The 19,069-nt window shown below is 39.9% G+C and overlaps 3 protein-coding genes across 3 annotated transcripts in view; all 3 read left to right on the plus strand.

Moving 5' to 3' along the window:
- Positions 1–14,125, plus strand: part of LOC145494466 (adhesion G protein-coupled receptor L4-like) — a 42,659-nt gene extending 28,534 nt beyond the window's left edge. The window contains exon 13 of the mRNA XM_081473938.1: positions 13,813–14,125. Coding sequence (XP_081330064.1) covers positions 13,813–13,987 — 175 coding nt within the window. The 3' untranslated portion in view covers positions 13,988–14,125. The remainder of the gene's footprint in view (positions 1–13,812) is intronic.
- LOC145494465 (adhesion G protein-coupled receptor L4-like) lies at positions 1,665–13,781 on the plus strand. The gene is made up of 14 exons (XM_081473936.1): positions 1,665–1,862; positions 2,495–2,554; positions 2,703–2,907; positions 4,972–5,079; positions 6,283–6,370; positions 6,852–6,942; positions 7,193–7,245; positions 7,976–8,102; positions 8,930–9,033; positions 9,485–9,587; positions 10,039–10,189; positions 10,509–10,590; positions 12,436–12,502; positions 13,236–13,781. Exons 1-14 carry the CDS (start codon positions 1,752–1,754, stop codon positions 13,320–13,322), a joined length of 1,437 nt encoding a protein of 478 aa, XP_081330062.1. The 5' UTR covers positions 1,665–1,751; the 3' UTR covers positions 13,323–13,781.
- Positions 2,918–4,497, plus strand: LOC145495621 (uncharacterized). The gene is made up of 2 exons (XM_081475248.1): positions 2,918–3,328; positions 4,489–4,497. The coding sequence occupies exons 1-2, from the start codon at positions 2,918–2,920 to the stop codon at positions 4,495–4,497; spliced, it is 420 nt and encodes a 139-aa protein (XP_081331374.1).
- Positions 14,126–19,069: the final 4,944 nt, after the last annotated feature.

Genomic DNA, 19,069 nt, shown 5'->3' on the forward strand with positions numbered 1-19,069 from the left:
GCGAAGTTTGTCATTGGACTATAACGTACACTAATAATTACGTATACTGATCTAACAAGGTTAAATTTTGTTAAATTTCTTTTCAGGTAGAAATTTCGAAATTGCATGTGGTGCCTACAGAAATTGTTCACACAGCTGTGATGAGTTCAGGGGTACGTTCAACTGTAACCATCGTTACAGTTGCGTTAACGAAGCGTGTGGTTATAAATGTAATCTGAATTGCAAAGGAGGAAACTGTACACAATCTTGTAACACGCCTGAAGAATGTGGTCTGAATTGTCACGGAAAACACTGCGAACAGAAATGTCAAAATTCCCAAGTAGAATGCAGTATGGAATGCAGCGGAGAACAATGTGCGCAAGCTTGCAACGGTAAAAAATGTGATCTGGAATGTGACAGCCAACACTGCAAGCAGACTTGCAACAAAGTACATGGAGGATGTAGTCTAAAATGTTCCGGAGGAACATGTTTCCAGGAATGCAATGATCGTGAATGTAGTCTGGAATGTCACGGAAACTACTGTAAGCAGACTTGCAACAGTGGAACATGTAACTTGAAATGTCACGGACGAAAATGTGAACAAAAGTGTTACCGGAATTGTAATCTGGAATGTCACGGAAGACGCTGTGAACAGGATTGCAGTCAAATTACCCGTCAGAACAGATGCCAGTTTTGGTGTCCAGTTATAAGTAACGCATCCAAATGCCATCAAAATTGTCAACACAAGCGGCCTCAGTGCACCAATAATTTAATCCCGGCCACCATTGAAGCGTCGCGTACGACAGTCTTGGAACATTGCTATACTTGCACTGGTGAGTAGCCAAATGCATCTGCTTTGTTATAGTATGGCTGCACCACATGCAATGTAAGAAAGCACGAGGTCACGAGGGCACCCACGAGGGTACTGGGGAGTGGACATAAAGTAAATAAAGCAAAATCATTTAATGCAAATTGCTATCCGCGAAATGCAGATAACGATTAGTCGGTCTATTTTCCCACAGATCCCCCGCACGAGAAACTTTGCACTAGTAAAAAGTTGCCTGAGGAGAGGTTAAAGATAATCACTGCTTCCGATATTTCACACGATCGTTACTCCACCAGAGTATTTTAAGCCGTTTTCAACTGAGTGTCACTAAAACCAAAATAATCACTTTGGCCAATCACAAAGAAAGTGAACATCCAGTGAACCAATCAAAACTAGAAGCAAATACGCTAACAGGTGCCAAATGAGGTAAAACGGGTGCAAACGAGTCATAACTGGTTTTGCTTTAGCTTCTGATTGGTTAATTAATAGAGAAAGTGAAGTCAGGTTTTAAGCAATCACCAAACGTAGTAATGTAACTTCTACTCAAACGCGAATTACTGTAGACACTCATCGTAAGAAGTTAAGCCAGCACTCTACTTTTTATATTAACCGTTAGCGACCTTTCTTATTGTTTTTTCCTCAGCGTTTTTAAAGTTTGTCAAAATACCAACTCATACATCAAAGCTAAACATACATAAACAAAGTGAAGCATTCTGATTTTAGTTTGACTATGTTCTGAATTTTAGGGAGCCTACTATCACATACAAAAGCAGTATCATCAGTACCAACAACAACATCAACAACACCAATTTCTTCACCGACAACGTCAGTAACCACAGCATCGTTACTTTCGCAACTTTCATTATCACCATCATCAGAAGCATTGTCGACCTTAGCATCAACACCGTCCAGAACGGCATCAATAACAAAAACACTAGTATCGTCAATGTTATCAGTAGGAACACCGTCACTGGCACCATCATCGCCACCATCATCATGCTCAGCACGAAACGAAATCAGTGCTAAATCACAAATAATCTCTCGGACAGAGGAATTGGTATGAATAGATTACAAAAATGTTTAATTTACATATTCCAATTTTTCGTTGTTTTTAAATCGCATCACTGTTCATACTTTTCTTTTAATGAAGAACATTCAGTGGTATTTAGCACAGCATATAGAGAATGACAGCTTACTAGCTCGAAACAACATTTTAAAAATCATTTATAAATGTTATAACTATAATATAAAGACTTTTTATGATTGATAAAAGACCTATCTGGGCTTGATGGCCAACCACTATTCTGGAAAAGGTGCCCGGGTTCGAGAAAGCGGAGAAAAGCGAGCCTAAAAAAACAGAGTTTTCTACCACCAAAAATAGCATGAGCCTGCGGCTTACATCATTGTTTACATTGTTTACAAATTTCATAGCAATTTATATAGTTCACACGGCTTGGCGGATTCGTGTAAATAACTTTTGTAACCTTCCCTGTCTCATACTGAATCCAAATATTGAATGCTCGAGTTTTAAGTCCCATAGGAGTTCCAAGGGTGTATTTCATTAGAGGTTTCCTCACGTTTTTTTTTTTTATCTTTTGTTTGTTTTCTGTTTGTTTGGGGTTTTTGGTCATATTTCAATGTAGATAATACCAGAGAAATTGCCAATCTAGTTTATTATCTTCATTCTAGGTGGTGAAGTTTATTTCTGCATTGAACAAAACAAAAGTCCAGCAACACACTTCTTTAAAGGTATATTCAGTTTCTTTTAACCTGCAGAGCTTTAAATGCACTCCAGATAACTTAAGAAAGCGTTTTAAAAGTATTGGGAGAAAACCGTCGCTAGGAACCCCTGACTTACTTGATTAGGTCAAAACCTATTTGTTGTGTTCGTTTCTAGGATGTTGTCAACCTGTTACACAATACCACCGAACAGTTAAGAAACATATCTCACTACGACGTAAAGCAGGGTTTCATAACAGAACTGGAGCGGAAGGGATTCATCTTCAAAGGGGTCATTGCCTTCGAACGCTTTTTCCTTAATTATGGTCGACATCACCTCAATGAATCAATGCCTCAATTAACCAGCGCTCAGAGCAAGCTTGGTAAGTAGAAATGTTAATTTTCACTACTACTACTACTACTACTACCACTACCACTACCACTACCACTACCACTACCACTACCACTATCACTACCACTACCGCTCCTGCTCCTCCTCCTCCTGCTCCTGCTCCTGCTCCTGCTCCTGCTCCTGCTCCTGCTCCTGCTCCTGCTCCTGCTCCTGCTCCTGCTCCTGCTCCTGCTCCTGCCCCTGCTCCTGCCCCTGCTCCTGCCCCTGCTCCTGCCACTGCCCCTGCCCCTGCCCCTGCCCCTGCTCCTGCCCCTGCTCCTGCCCCTGCTCCTGCCCCTGCTCCTGCCCCTGCTCCTGCCCCTGCTCCTGCCCCTGCCCCTGCCCCTGCTCCTGCCACTGCTACCGCCACTGCTACCGCGCCTGCTCCTGCGCCTGCTCCTGCGCCTGCTCCTGTGCCTGCTCCTACGCCTGCTCCTGCGCCTGCTCTTACGCCTGCTCCTGCTGCTTCTGCTGCTCCTGCTACTGCTGCTACTGCTGCTACTGCTACTACTGCTGCTACTGCTGCTACTGCTACTGCTACTAGTACTGCTACTACTACTGCTACTGCTGCTACTGCTACTGCTGCTACTGCTGCTGCTGCTGCTACTGCTGCTGCTGCTGCTACTGCTGCTGCTGCTGCTGCTCTGCTACTTCTACTGCTACTACTGCTACTGGTGCTGCTACTGCTACTGCTACTGCTGCTGCTGCTACTGCTGCTGCTGCTGCTACTGCTACTAGTACTACTAGTACTACTAGTACTACTACTAGTACTACTACTACTACTAATAGTACTACTACTAGTACTACTACTACTACTAGTACTACTACTACTACTAGTACTACTAGTACTAGTACTACTACTACTAGTACTACTACTACTAGTACTACTACTACTAGTACTACTACTACTAGTACTACTACTACTAGTACTACTACTACTAGTACTACTACTACTAGTACTACTACTACTAGTACTACTACTACTAGTACTACTACTACTAGTACTACTACTACTAGTACTACTACTACTAGTACTACTACTACTAGTACTACTACTACTAGTACTACTACTACTACTGCTACTGCTACTGCTACTGCTACTGCTACTGCTACTGCTACTGCTACTGCTACTGCTGGTGCTGCTGCTTGTTAGAATTATGACAAAATGCTAAATTTTAGCAGCTCTCCTTTGGTAACAGGGATGCTCAAACCTTAATGTATCAAAAAAGCCGACAAAATCTTGGGTTGAATCTCCAACGGAGCACTTTACAGATCAAAGTGGCCATGAGCCACTCAACTAGGAAAATGGATCGTCTGTAAAGAGTGACAATTTTGATGCCACTGACTTGAGGTTTGAATCCGTAGGTTAAGTTAAAGTTAAAGCCCAATGGCAAAACGCAACGGCAAGAGAATACCCGAGGAGATGTAACACTGTTGAAAACATCCATGAAGTTATTGGTGATCCTCGTCCGAGTCAATTATAAAGAAAGTACGGCTTCTTGTCCGATCAGCAAAGCAAGTATAATCGGATCGTCATTTTCATTCTTATTTTTTTCGTTCTTCATTTTCCCAGGAGATATAAGCGATTTTTTCTTTACTTTGTTACCTTTTGAGAGAAAAAAATTATCCAACCTAGAGTCATAATACTACCGTGGCAAGGACCGCAACCGCGTCTCATCTGCTCAACAAAGTTAAGCCCTGTTCGTCGGGGTTCCTACTTCGATGGGTTACCTAATACGAATACCCCATGTTGTAATAACTTTTTTTTTCCTTTTTCTTGTTTTTGTTTCCCTTTCCAAAGCGATATAAGTGACTGCTGAACTCCCAGTCTTGTGTGATGTCTTTTTTTTTCCATTTATCAACTATTTTGTTCAAATCATTTCGCCATGTCTGTGTTCAGCTTTGAAGCATTTATTTACAATACAGTATACACCAATATACTGTATTGTAAGTATACACCAGTATACACCAAGTGTGAACGCAGCCTATTTGCGTAATGATTGATCCAGGGATGTTATTTTCCTCACTCTAATCCTTTTTTCTTGCTCCGTCTTAGTTCTGCATATTCAACGAGTTTTCGGACGAAATGGGAGAGATTTCCATCTCGAGGGACCAGAAAAAGAGAACTTCATCACCATTCCCTCAAGAAATTTCCACAGCAGCGGTCTGTTTAAACAGTTTATAGTAATACTAAACAATTAGATTATGAAATCGAGATTTCTATAGCGTGATAGTTGACGAAGGCGCAGCCCGAGTCAACTATCACGCATAGAAATCGAGAGCGCGAATAATCTAATTGTTTTAGTATAAATGTACTAGTCGTTCAAAACGTTATCTAAATGCTCTTCACAAACACTTCGAAAACGCAAAGAAGCGGACGCCAGTTCGTTAACAAGCGCACACTGCCGCGTTACTCACTATCTACAACAGAATAGATCGTGAGTAGCGTAACCAATCAGCAAACGGCATTCGTAATAGAATAGTAGAATAGGGGGAATACGAAGCCAAGCTAATGATTTATGGTTGTTGTTCCAATTGTGAATTTGATTGGCTAAAACATTTTTATGACTTGATAACGTATAACTGATTTTTTTTAAGCTATGAAGCTCCGCAATCGGAAGTGAAATCAAATAACTAAACTGAACTGATAATGTTTCTATCATAATTGACGGCCTCCTTAAGACTAAAACGACATTACTATCGATACGTCAGTAGTCAGTTAAGCTTTCTATTAGCCGGGAGTTATCTCCAGGTGCCATAGCATGCACAAGACCCGTGAATGGGAGTTTCTTCTCCTCTAAGGTGGTATACATATTTCCCTGGCCACTTAAGGTAACTCCAGCTCAGCAGTTTTAATAAGTCGCCCTGATTACTCGTCGATACCACTTATACGCGAACCTGCATTTGCTCGCAAAATGAGATAAATCAATAAGAAAATAGCAATTAAAATATTTCTTCCATATGTCATCCTCGCTCCTCACTCAAAGGTACACTGTCACGATATATTTGCTTAGAACTGTTATAAATTCACGAAATGATCCCTAGATTTATGTAATAAGAACTTAATCATCTCTAACTGAATGATTAAAAGCAATTTCTTGAAGAACGTCCACACTGCAGCATCATTTTTGCAAAGTTTCAACGAGTCAAACTTGAACTTTTGAAAAAGTGCTGACAGCCTGACGCTTTTTCCGGCAAGAATCTATATCGCAGCCCGTTACCATCCTCGCCATCGTTAGCCATCCTCACTTCCTAATAATGGGTTAAAATGGCTAAAAATAATGACATTGTCTCTTTAAAATGGATATTCAAACTATTTGTCGTAGCTTATAAATTGACATACTTATTTCTGTGTATTTCAACCTAGATTCAGTGCTGGTTGGTATCGTGTACAAGGATCTTCATGAACTACTTAAATCAAATTCATCTAATAGTGATACAACTAAGAACAGCAGGTATTTAGCAAAGACGTTTACTGATTGTAAAATATATATTTATGTATCGCATTATACTGATTTATTTTAAGCCATTTATACGATCGTTGATTAAGGCCTCGTCCACACTTCGGCAGAGAAATTCAGTTGAAGACGAAACAATCGCAGGTCATTTTGGATTTGTGGTCGAGGAAAACTCAGACAGGGAAATCATATGATTATCGTGACGTCATTGTTTCCAAAAGCTCCGTTTGCAAAATGTTTTGCGTCCTTACTAAAACGAAAGGCCGCCGGACGTTTTCAAATTCCTGTTATTTGAAGAGCATTTTCGTGACGGATTAGTGTGGCTGGTATTCCTAACCTTAGAAATATAAAGCTGCGTTTTTAAATTTATCCGGTGTAGTGTGGACGGGGCCTAAGAATTGGTCGATTGGCTCTTTCCTCTTCAACAGTAACCTAGAACACGATCAATAAAAATTGCTTATGTTTACATTATCTGTAGGAGTGTTGGCACCATAATAATGGCAGCTACAGTGGATCCAAGGCCGAAAACATTGCAGCAAAATGTCGTCTTCAAGTTCAAGAACCTAAGGGTAACAAAGAAAAAAAAAGCACTTATGAATAAAGGAAGTGATTCTTCCAATTTAAGTTGAGCGTCCCTGTATATACAGTAGTAATACTGAGGTCAAGCAGCAGTCGAAATATAATGATTTATATGGGAAAAAACGTTTCAATTCTTAAGCTTAAAAAATGTGAAGTATGAATAAAACATTACTGCTGCGTTGGTATACGCTTTTTCCTTAATGTGTTTTGTTTGTAAAACCTGACTAGCTCTATTTTCAGGTCGTGGACGGCGAGAGATTCTGTATGTTCTGGAGCGGCTACAGCGAAAAGAAGTGAGGATCAAGTGATTATTAATGCAACGTGGTTTAATGGCAATGCCTATATCGGATCTTATCCGTTTTAATTCAAAAAATGTTTCAAGTTTTCAATTCATTCAACTTGATGTTGTTGTTTCTGTTGTTTTGATGGTGTTGGCGCTCTCGTGTTGCTGCTGCTGGTAACTTTGTTGCTGCTCTTGTTGATGTTGGATTTGTTGTTGTTGTTGTTGTTGTTGTTTTTGTTGTTGTTGTCAGCTATTGTGGTTGTGATGATGATTACGATGATGATGATATCAGTGACGATGACGTTGACTTTGACGTTGACGTTGACGTTGACGTTGACGATGACGATGACGATGACGATGACGATGACAATGACGATCAGGATCAAGATCAAGATGAGATATGATCATTATTATTCTTCAACCCAAAAAGAGTTTTAATCTTAGTAAGGTTAAGGGTAGCAACGCTAGCCGATCCGTTGTCAAATTCGAACGATAATATCTCCCAGTCTGAATTAATTCACGAATGAAGGCAGAAAAAGTAATACTGTTTTTTTCCACATCAAGAGTGTCTTTCTGTAAGACCAACACCTTGCTACACTGTTTTGCTCGCCCTTAATTTCGGACAGCCAGAATTCCTATTGAGTTGTTTGATTATCTAGCTAAATTCATGTAGCAAATGTTGGATGCCATTGATGTATGGTGTTCAGTACTGGTGTCATTTTGTTAAATACCCGTTTCAGTCCAGACGGATGGTCTGATGAAGGATGCCATGTTGTGAGGTCGAAGAGCAGCTCAGTACAAACAGAATGCAGCTGTAATCATATGACTCACTTCGCTGTTTTATTCGACTATGGGGATAACCTTGAGGTAACGATAAGAGTAGGCAACATTAAACTCCTACTGACAAAATGTCAGTGTATTATATCATACCACTAAAAAATGTTGTGAATACAGGTTAGTTTGAGTTGGAAAATGGTAAAAACTTCGGAGTTTTCAACTTATTCTGTTTGCAGTTTTATAATTTCTATAGCTTTCGAGTGTTTTTTAGTTCTCCGGGTTTTCGCTTAACAACTAAACGAATGCTAATCAAACCGTAACCTGACACACAAAAAAAGAAAATAACATAGTCCGGGATAGTTCGTAAACAGACTATCCTGGGTGTAGTGTCTGCTGGGCGGCCTGTGGCCGTCTGTAACAAGTATTATGGGCTAGGTCTTGTTGTTATGAAAACAAGTGTGCGTGAAAACGAAAAAGCAAGGTTATACTGTCTTCAATGCGGCTTGAATGCGAACAAAAGAGTATTACACCGGCTTGTAACGAGGTTGACAGGAGTGCAATTGATGGTAAAAATAGTAAATTGAGATGTGAACTCGAAGACTGACTCTTGAATTGGACAGATGTAAGTAATTGCCATACAATCAGGCAAACTAATTAGTAATTAAGAATAAAAAGCAGCGTTATTTAAGAATGACGTTTCGACGGCTCCATGCCATCATTCTCAAATTCAAATAAGATACGTTATGCGAGTTCGTTATATAGTGAATGTACATGTGAAGGTCTCAGTGCATATGATCAAGAGATAAAAATAATCGATGAATAAAAATAAAAATACCAAGCGTGGTGCGCTTGAACTGTCAAATAATTAGTCATTGAAAAATTCTTGTTTTTTCTCCTGTCACTCCTTTGTACAACAGATCACAAAAACAGATGACACGATATTGACGATTCTCACTTACATAGGGTTGGCTATCTCCATCATAGGAATAATTCTCACGATAATCTCTTATGTTTATTTCACGTAAGTAATCAAAATACTTCATAGAAATCACCTGCTTTAAAAGATACTCATAATCAAATATAAAACTGGATTGTTGGCGACAGACAGTCGATTTTACACGTTAGTAAAAACTATATAATGCATTTACAAAATGAATCAATTTGATGAATTTGCGTGTAAACCCTTGCATAAATTACAAGCTTTAGTTTCAGGTTTGCATTATGCTTAAAAAAGGTTTCGTTTGTTCGGATAAATCGAAAGTTTGTATATTAATTTTCATTTGTTTGTTATACAATATGCAGTTTACGTTTGCAGTTTTATCCCATTGTCAAAATCAGTGTGCTGGTTTGGTGATTTCAAACAATATTTTCTATTTTAATACCTTTTTGTGTTATATAACTATTTTACCCTATCTTTTGTTTATTTTGTTTTGTTTTGCATCCACTATTTGTTGGTTTCTCTTTTTTACCAGCGATGTACATCAGCCTCTCTCTCAAATCAGGATTAGTCTTGCTAGTTCTCTCGGAGCAGGACAAGTAATCTTTCTTGCAGGAATTAATGCCACAGGAAACACAGTAAGAGAACTTAAATCCCATTTGTTGTAGCTTTTAATTAGCCATATTTAGGGACAAGAATACAAAAGCAGAAACCTACACAACGTAGGATGATTTTCTAACATGTACAATATTTTGGCTAGCCAAACCAGCCTTCTTCAGGTACAATGAGAAATTTTACATTGGGACGTGTTTTTATGTTGTATAACTGGGTAATACCGGAAACACGTAAAACAACACAAATTGACAGTGTAAATTAAAGATAAGGGAAAATAAAATAATGAAATAACATAATAACAGAAAATTACTAAAATGTTTTCTCGTGGATGTTAAGAACATCCGCATTTTTAAATTAAAAAAAGCTCCCCTGGCCTTACGGATCGAGTAAAGTCCCTGTGTGTTGGACAGGAGGATGATGTCTCTTTGAGAAAGTGACAACTAAGCATTAACAAATTCACTCCACATTTTACAGGCTTTCTGCGTTGCAATAGCGGCCATTATACAATACTTCCTCATGGCAGCTTTCTGTTGGATGCTTGTCGAGGGAATCTACCTTTACTTGTTTGTTGTCAAGGTTTACAACATCAACAACAAGATGACCATCTATCATGTCACGTCATGGTGTAAGTTGTCGCGTAATCATTTAGTTTTGGGTTATTAGCTGTTAAAGCTGTTTAACACTGTCATGAGAGATTAGCCTTTGTCGCATTTATTGTCTTGTTTGTACTGCACACATGTAGCAGACGTTTTCACGGACCTCGATTGGATTCAAACGAAAGCTTGAGTTGAAAGATTTACGCATAGGACTTGTTGTAAAAGTTAAGCGTGTATTTTTTTTCCTGTGTAAACTGAACGCATGTGTTTGATGTCGATATGACAAACTCAGCCCTGAATCGCCACTTGAGTCATGTTGTAGACACATGTTCTTGTTTATCATTTCAGGTCTTCCTGCTGTTATGGTTGCAATTTCGCTGAGTATTGCCGCAGGAAAAGATGGAATCCAGAGTTTTGTCAGTGACAAATAGTGAGAACGACATGTCTTTGCATATACTTTTAACTACAAATCCAATCTTTGATTCGTCAGGTTGCCAGAATTGCTATTTATTGCATTGAGACTGGCTCCTGCCATTTTCCAACTATTATTGCATTACGCAATCGACATGTTGCATTAGAGGTGCCGGCTTTTCCGAGAATTAAACAGTGCAGTGGATTAAAGAGTGCGCTCGAGTTTTGGTAGGTTTGATATGTAAAAAAAGCAAAAGTTCTTGGAACAGCATTTTGCGCCTAAGCTGTTGGGTGGGCGTGAAATTGGTTTCCCTCCAGCAGGGGCGAAAACAAAAGAATTGATCGCAAAGTACGTGCTTACGAGAGGGTTTGTTTTCGTTTATACATGATTACGCAATATTATTTACGACCGGTTAGTAAAAAAACACGGACTGCAGTTGGTAGGCCGCATTTAGTCAGCGTTTTAAACCTGAGTCCGTGTTTTATACCTACTCCATAATGCTTAGTCTCCGTTTTATACCTAAGTCCGTGTTTTGTACCCAGTCCGTAGTCCATAGTCTGCAGTCCGCAGTCCACAATGCATGTTTTATACTGACCGTGTAAGTCAACACAAACGATGCCTGTTCCGTCGGTATGCTAGACGACGTGCTTTTGTTACTAAAATCTAGGACAATTATTCTGTTTACGAACACCACTTTGAATCGCCTTGAGTTTGTGGGAACAGCTACAGGTCGTTTTCACTTCCGAAACAATGAAACGGATGACATGTTGGTGTACCAAAGCAATCCTGTGGGAGCTGAACTTTCTTCCTATGTAAAGACTTTCGTTGAGTTTATGTTACATATTCTGCGCACAAAAATCTAGGTCAGCGAATTGAAACTACACATTTCCTTCTTTGATATATTCAGCAGAAAGCAATGTTGCTTTTGGTCGAAGAGAAGAGGGTACACAACACGTAACCAAACTACAGCTTTCTGTTCGTACGAACAGTCATACACATTTCGTGAAGACATATCTGCAAGGTTTAACGCTGACTTCGAACTTTAAATAAACAACTTTTCCGCTACAGTCCACAATAAGCTGTCTCGACATTCGAAAGTCCGCATTATTGCACAATAATCGAAAGAAAGCACATGGACGAACATGGAGATGACATCATTCGCCCTAAAGAATTTTTGGGGGGGGACCAAAATAAGGGTCCATAGAAAGATACATACAGGGAAACTCGATTTTCCTCCATTACCCGATTAGAACTGCGTTCTGTCGAACGCAATAATTTACGATCGTCGTTATTTGTCTTCACGCGGGACGCTATCGACGCTGCAGTGTGCGGGGTGCGTGCCACGTGTGAACCTAATGCGAGGTCTGGCGAGCAGTTGGTCTCTCCGTGGCTTGATTCCTGAGGCGCCCGATCGGTGACTGGGGCGCATGAGTTCGAATAGTCGGGGAATCAGATTTTCTCTCTCTCCACGTTACCCATTAACGCTCACAGATGTTGAACTTTCCCTCTCGACCTCATTAATAATTCATAAAGTTTAAACAAAAGAAATAATGATCGTGATGGTGTTTGGGTATCTGATTTTAATCACCGATTTTTACGATTTTATCTCTCTGTTTTCTCCTTATAGTTTTAGTTTCGATTGAGGAGATATATCAAACACTCAAGACAGTATTTGAACACATTTTCAAACACCTCGAAGTTCGTCAAAAATACTTCGCTGGACTTCGCAGTTTCAACTCTCCGCTCGGTGTTTGGAAATGTGGTCAAACACGGTTTTTCGTGTTTGACGCATTACATCTGTCATCTTCTGTTTCCCGTTCGTTGTTCCTTAATGAGTTCTCTCTTTTCTTTTTCTTCCTCAAGCTGCTGGATTTCTTCAGATAACAATCTGATCTGGACATTTGTCTCTTTTGTGGTGATAATCGAAGTTGTAAGTAAAACTAATCTCAAAGAAAGTTAGTCTAACAGACTTACTTTCTTTAATACAAATTACAAACAAATTATAGTGTACATTATTCAGAATTGTTCATGTGTAACCTCGCACACAGAGTCTTCGTTCCCTTCGACCATCGGTCCAGAACCAAGCGACCGTGGAAAGGTTCGATTGGAAGTCTGAAAATATCGGACTTGTGGTTGAATTGCACAGGCGCACCTGACAAACATATCCGGTCCTTGCATTGTTTTCAAAACGAATAAAAATCGATACCGCAACAGAATCCACGAGGGTCAATTGTTTCGACAAGCTTGACTTGTAAGGAGCAAAGATTCGAGGCACAAGATTGTCTTTTACTTTGCTTTACTGCGATCTGTGATTGCGTTAGCAAAAAATTTGTCAGAAGGGGGTTTGCCCTGGTCGTTTATCTAAGGGCGTTGGAATTATCACCGAAAGTTCCCGCGTTTAAATCCTCCGCCCTGTCACTATGTTCACTATGTTTATGTTCGGTGATTCGCGAATCTGTGCTTTGCTATCAGCTAACGGGTTAGCACTAGTCCTCCATTTCAAGTTGACATGTGTTTCACATTTTTAAAGACACCACAAGTTTCTAGCTTTAAAACGCAACCATGTGTGAACCAATTCGCTTTATTACCTTTTTAGTTTCTGTTACGACTGGAAGCAGTTGATATCTTTGATCTCTTTCATGAATTTCTCTTTTTAAACTAAGGTTAACTTGTCGATTCTTGCACGAGTGATGAAGGAAATGGCCACAATGCAATCAGCAGAGGACAAGCATATTCAGCAGATAAAGTAAGAATTAAGTCTTAGTGAGTTAGAACAGTTTTTCCCCAGGCTAGTGCGCTCGACTACAGATCGAGCGTTCCGGGTTCGAGCTCTTGCCGGGGACATTGTGTTGTGTTCTTGGGCTAGACACTTAATTCTCGTAGTGCCTCTCGCCACCCAGGCGTATAAATGAGTACCGGCGAATTCTATGCTGGGGGTAACCTTGCGATGGACTAGCACCCCAAGTAGAAATACTCCTAGTCGCTTCAAGCTGGGGATAAGCTCAGGCCACATGGTCCTCTAGGCTCGTATCCAGAATTTACCTAGCTACCACTCGCGCAATCCCGGGTCGTAACCAATCGATCATTATACCCTTAACTTGCCTGGGTGTCTTTTTCTTCGCAGACTTTCGCACCATTTATGAAAAGAAGCCGAGAGTACTTAGAAGTGAGATGCGGTTTCAGATTTTAAGAGCATATTTAACTAATTTACCAATTTGCTATAATGTTGTCTTCTTGCAGACTTGGCCTCAAGGCATGCGCAGTGTTGATTCCTCTTCTAGGGGTCACATGGTTGTTCGGTCTTCTGTCGCCTCAGTACAAAGCTTTTGTTTACATTTTCACGATACTTAACTCTGCTCAGGTTAGTTTTGAGTCCGGATCTCACGCGAATACATTTTTATTGCTAGGACTTTAAGAATTTTTTAGTGATAAAAATTGGAAAATTCGACTATCTAAAGGTCTAGATATTGTACAAAATGATATAAAGTTCTCAATTTGAGGTCGCTGTGTTGCTCATATATGTTATTTTGTGTTTACATTGATTTTTGTAGTGATTCGTGCTACATTTACTTTCTTAAAAGCTGCCGCTTAATAGTCATGAACGTTTTTACCGCTGAATAGTCATGAAGAGTTAATCTACACACAAGTCGAAAAGAGTTGCGGTTTCGGAATTATTCTGAAATAGCTATACCGAAAACACATTAACTTTGCCGTTCTTCAAAACAACTTATGAAACTTTTTCTTCTTTAACAGGGATTTCTAATTTTTCTTTTGCATTGTTTGAGAAACAGTCAGGTAAGAGCGCTGACCGGAAAATTATCCATGAACTCTTCAGCGAGTGCATCGCATTGTTGGAGGAATCCAGCATAAATGTTAGGAATAACTCTACTCTTGTCAAGTCATGTCAATCAAGTCAAGTCAGTATTATCCAAACTTACACAAATACGGTTAAGTTGCTTATGTCATAGGAAAGCAAGTTAAAGGACCGCCGATACGCAATGTGCTCAAGAGTCAAGTGTCACACTTTACTGTTATGTAAAGGTGTTAACAGGTTTAAACTTAGGATACAGTAATCCAAAAAGTCTACCTTAAAGTTTGCAATATTGAGCAGAATATTGCAAGTGAGCTTTTTAACTTTAGCAGCAGACAGTTCACTTTAATTTGTTGTTTCATCCTTAGATTAAAGAGCGTTTCAGAAGAAGGATAAACGTGGCTTTTCCACGGGCAAACGATGAAAACCATGCCAAGAAAGCTTCACAGTTTAATCGAAGTGATGTCGGCGCAGTGAAGAAAATTGAAGTCCAGCCGTGCAGTGATAGCGTATTTGAACTGAAGTAGCACTAGAGGGAAACTTTTTTTTTTTTTTAATTTTAATCTTATAATTTTAAGCTTATAAGGCTTCCAGTTAAAAACTGGGGGCATGCCTCCCCCCCACCCCCCCAGAAAATTTTGTAAAAATGTAGCATTTTGGTGCGTTGTCCATGATTTTCAGCCAATAAATGTAATGTATCGATTGGACTTGAATGATAATGCGTCGTTTACTTTGCCGAAAACCTAAAATAGATTGAAAATAGCCCATACTTAAAACATCAGTTAGCACCTCCATGATTGTCTTTGACTACATTGATCTTGGCGGCCATCTTGGGGGAAGTGTTTCAGTTCGCCATGGGTGTGCACATCTGTGTCCACAATCGTAACTTATCATGTCACCTGTGAAATCACTCCAATATCTCTAGGCTTTCAAAACACGGTATGTGCTTGCTAAAATGCAAACAAATCAAGCAGGATGTTGTTTATAGCACATGGTTTTTTTATCACTTTTAGGCCATGGGTATCCAGTGTTTTGCTGCCAGCGTCCATGATTAAGTTACTACGCACAAAATGTATAAGCCTTGGAAGGAAAAAACGTCAGTTTTTTTTAATTCCTAATTGTGGAGAAAACCAGGACTAAGAAATTAAAACTGCAGCATAAAGTGGCTGCCAAGGTGCCATTCAGGCGGATACAGTTTGTAAGCCCGACAGTGCAATTCACTCTGCAGGAGTCTTTTTTTTTCTTCACTTCTTCTTTGCACGATTTTTTGTTTTCCAGTCACCCTCCCTTGCACGAATTTTTGTTTGTTTTTTTTTTCCACCCCCTTCCCTCCCAATCACTTTTCTAATGGTAAAGTGTTCTTCTTACCATTTATGCTAGGGTGATTTTGTCATCATGAATGTTGCAATTTTTGGGTAGGGAATGGACCTCATTATGTTCCTGCATGCTGTTTGTATATACTGTACACCTGTCATACCTTTAACTGTATGTCTCTACAGTCTCTTTTGGGAAGTTTCCTAAGACTGTGTAGAATTCCAGTAATTTTTTAAAAGGTAATTAATAGTATATACTATGAAAAGGAACTGAACTATTGTTGGATGTACAGCATAAAGGCAAATAACAATAGGCCACTTTCGATGTATTAAATTCAGCTCAGTTCAGAGCGAGGCCTAGAGAACAAAAATAAAAGAAACGAATAAACATGTCATTCAATTTCCTTTGTTTGTGTCCTCTAAGCCTCACTGCCAAGCTGAATTTTAATATATCGAAAACAGTCTCTTAAAGACTATATTATAAAATACAAGTAAAAATTCATGCCACCGCTAAGTCATTTGCAAACATTGTATAAAGGTGGCTGGATCATAGATTTTACACAACGTTTCGATGACTCCATGTCATCATTTTCAAGTAAAGAGAATAAAAATTGATAACTTAATATATACCATGCGAGGTGATAAAACGTAAAGCTGTAAAAGTGTACATGTAAATGGTGACAAATTTAAATAAATAGTTTTGCGCGTACGGAATCTCATTGTGTATTTAAGCATGGCCTCTTCTTCCTGATGAATAACATTTCATAAATCAGACAGTCCAGTTTTCCGTTGCACTTCTTCAAAACGAACAAGTTGTTGGTTAAGGTCGTCGTTGGTTTCCAGACCGTGGTCGTTCTTGCTGAATAACGGTGTTCGTCAATACGCTGACGATACCAACAATTATTCCGTTTTGAAGAAGTGTAACGGAAAACTGGACTATCTGATTTATGAAACGTTCAGACTTTACTTCCACTTTGCTGGCAATCAATTTAACATGACCAGTGTAAAACGCAGACTGCAGACTGGGGTAAAATGTGGACCGAGGGTATAATGCAGACTGCAGACTACTGACTTGAAATTCCTGAAATTCCTGAAGCATGGATACCCACGATCAAGAAACACAACAACAGGAGAACGGTACAACAGCGGACCACTGAGGGAACAGCTACTCGCCGGAACAATGGAACAATAGGAGGATCGAAATGCACCAATCACAGCCGACCTTTGTGATATAAATGATACCGTGTAATCAGTCGACCTTATCGCCTGAAGAAGACTAGCAGTAAGCAGTCGAAACGTCGCGATCTACATCTCAAGTGACTACATCGTGAGACAAACGATAATACACTTTATTATTATAGCGGAGCTCCCGCGCGCCGAAGGCGCGCGAGCAGAGCCCCATTCCTTAGAAATTTTGGTAAACCCATCAAGCCGAGAAAATTTGGTTATGACGTCACCGTACGAGCGAGCGAGCGAACGCCGTCCGTACAGACTCTGGGGGAGGGGGAGAGGAGCCTCGCGGTAGCGCAAACTGGGGAACCGAGGAATGCCATCTTTTTTTGGCGGGATTTTTAAAGAAAAGAAAACTCATTTCTATTTGCCATGTCAACAAATAATAGCGGAGGTTGATCTAACGTTTTTAAGATGGGGTTGCACTGAAGCATAAAACAGAAACAGAAAGCAAGAATTAACAGGCAAAGAAGTAGCAAAGAAGTAGCGAAGAAGATCGTGAAAGAGAGCGGGCCAGCGCTGGGGAAGGAGGTGAAACAGTACTGAACACTGCCGTTAATTATAGCGAGTCAAGGACTAGAGAAAGGGGATGAAATAACACGGAACAATGCAGTGAAGCAAAGGTAACGAGGACTATAGAAAGGAGACGAAATACCCGACGGCTGTAGAACTGTTCAATTAATTCGCGCGTCGAGATGCTGTGCAGCCGAGCAAGAAAAGTCACATGATTAAAATCAGGTGACGAACTAGAGAACTGTGTTTAGTGCAAAACAGAAAACACAGCGGAAAAAAGTGGTTGATTCGTTGATCCATCGAAAAGATTAGATCAGTTCCGTTCAGTCTTCACAACTTTTGCAGCAAGTTTCTGCCTGGAAGATTTGCACTGGCCGAAGTGAATTGCCAACTTGAGGTAAGGACGTTTGTTGTGGCGTTTGCTATGGAAATTATGAAGTTGCCTCGGCGAGATAAGCTTATTTTCAGTAGGAATCCTTTTTTAAAGTCTTCCTTATTTGAAGCCATGCTGTGAGGCATTTTGTAAATTACATAGGTTTAATTTCGCTCATAACAATAACACTTGAGTGGTTTTAATTTGTGGAGGTTGTAAGGCCCGGTTCATACGTCGCATTTCTGCCGTGTCGAATTCAATTCAATTAAGTGCGGCAGAAATGCGACTGTGGATTCATACGTCGCACTTGTGTCGCACTTAATTCAGAATTTATACCGTCGGGTATGTCGGCCAGCGGAAAATGTTTTAAACGTAGAGTATTCAATATGGTGGACGAAAGTACTGAGCGACGAAGGACTTTAATTTTGCTAAAAATTGTCCGCCAATGGAACGAGAAGGTGAAGGCTGACAACGCAGCAGTATGTGTTGCAATATGTTCAGGTTGCATTGGGTCGAGAATGGCCAAGTTTCTTCTTTTTCTTTGGCAGGAACACATTTACGCATGCTCAATACATTAAGATAATGTATGCATTAGATTCGACACGGCAGAAATTCGACGTCTGAATCGGTGTCGCATTTCTGTCGGATAATGCGACAAGACCAGTCGAACGTGCGGCAGAAATGCGGCAGCCGATTCAGACGTCGAATTTCTGTCGAATTTAATTCGTTGAATTGAATTCGACACGGCAGAAATGCGACGTATGAACCGGGCCTAAGTTGCATATTGTAAACAAATCAAGTTTTGTCTCGAGTTTCGTCGTCACGTTCAAAAAAAAAAAATCTGTATTTGTAAACACTACCGGGCGAGTTTTGAAGTTTTCTCTGTGTTAATTGGCACAACCGCTTCCTAGACTACAAAAATTTCTTAAACCAAGATAGGTCAACAAACCATTTTAAGCCGAAGCGAACAGGATTTGCTAAATTTGCTTTTGACGTACCTATGTGAATATTTACGTCTTGTGATTACAAAGTATTTCCTCGTTTTGTTAGTTCAATTTATTCGGTTTGGCGAAATGCTTGGGGTGAATTTCCACGTTAATTTGGTTGAAGACTGGTAAAGCTACCGCCGATAAAATGACAGCAAAGGTAAATTAAGCCGTCGGTAAAAATACCCACTGTGATATTCAAATCTATGCTTAAGCGTGAATAATCGTTAAACTTTAACACTGCAAGCTTAAACGAATTTTCTTCATCCTT

This window comes from Orbicella franksi, chromosome 8 (assembly GCF_964199315.1).
Source record: "Orbicella franksi chromosome 8, jaOrbFran1.1, whole genome shotgun sequence".
NCBI classification, from domain to species: domain Eukaryota; kingdom Metazoa; phylum Cnidaria; class Anthozoa; order Scleractinia; family Merulinidae; genus Orbicella; species Orbicella franksi.

Coding starts and splice junctions, on each gene's coding strand:
- LOC145494465 (XM_081473936.1), top strand. CDS start 1,752: ATGTTATCAGTAGGAACACCGTCACTGGCACCATCATCGCCACCATCA. Junction 5,080..6,282: donor AAGAAATTTCCACAGCAGCG/GTCTGTTTAAAC, acceptor ATTTCAACCTAG/ATTCAGTGCTGGTTGGTATC. Junction 6,943..7,192: donor TCAAGTTCAAGAACCTAAGG/GTAACAAAGAAA, acceptor CTCTATTTTCAG/GTCGTGGACGGCGAGAGATT.
- LOC145495621 (XM_081475248.1), top strand. CDS start 2,918: ATGTTAATTTTCACTACTACTACTACTACTACTACCACTACCACTACC.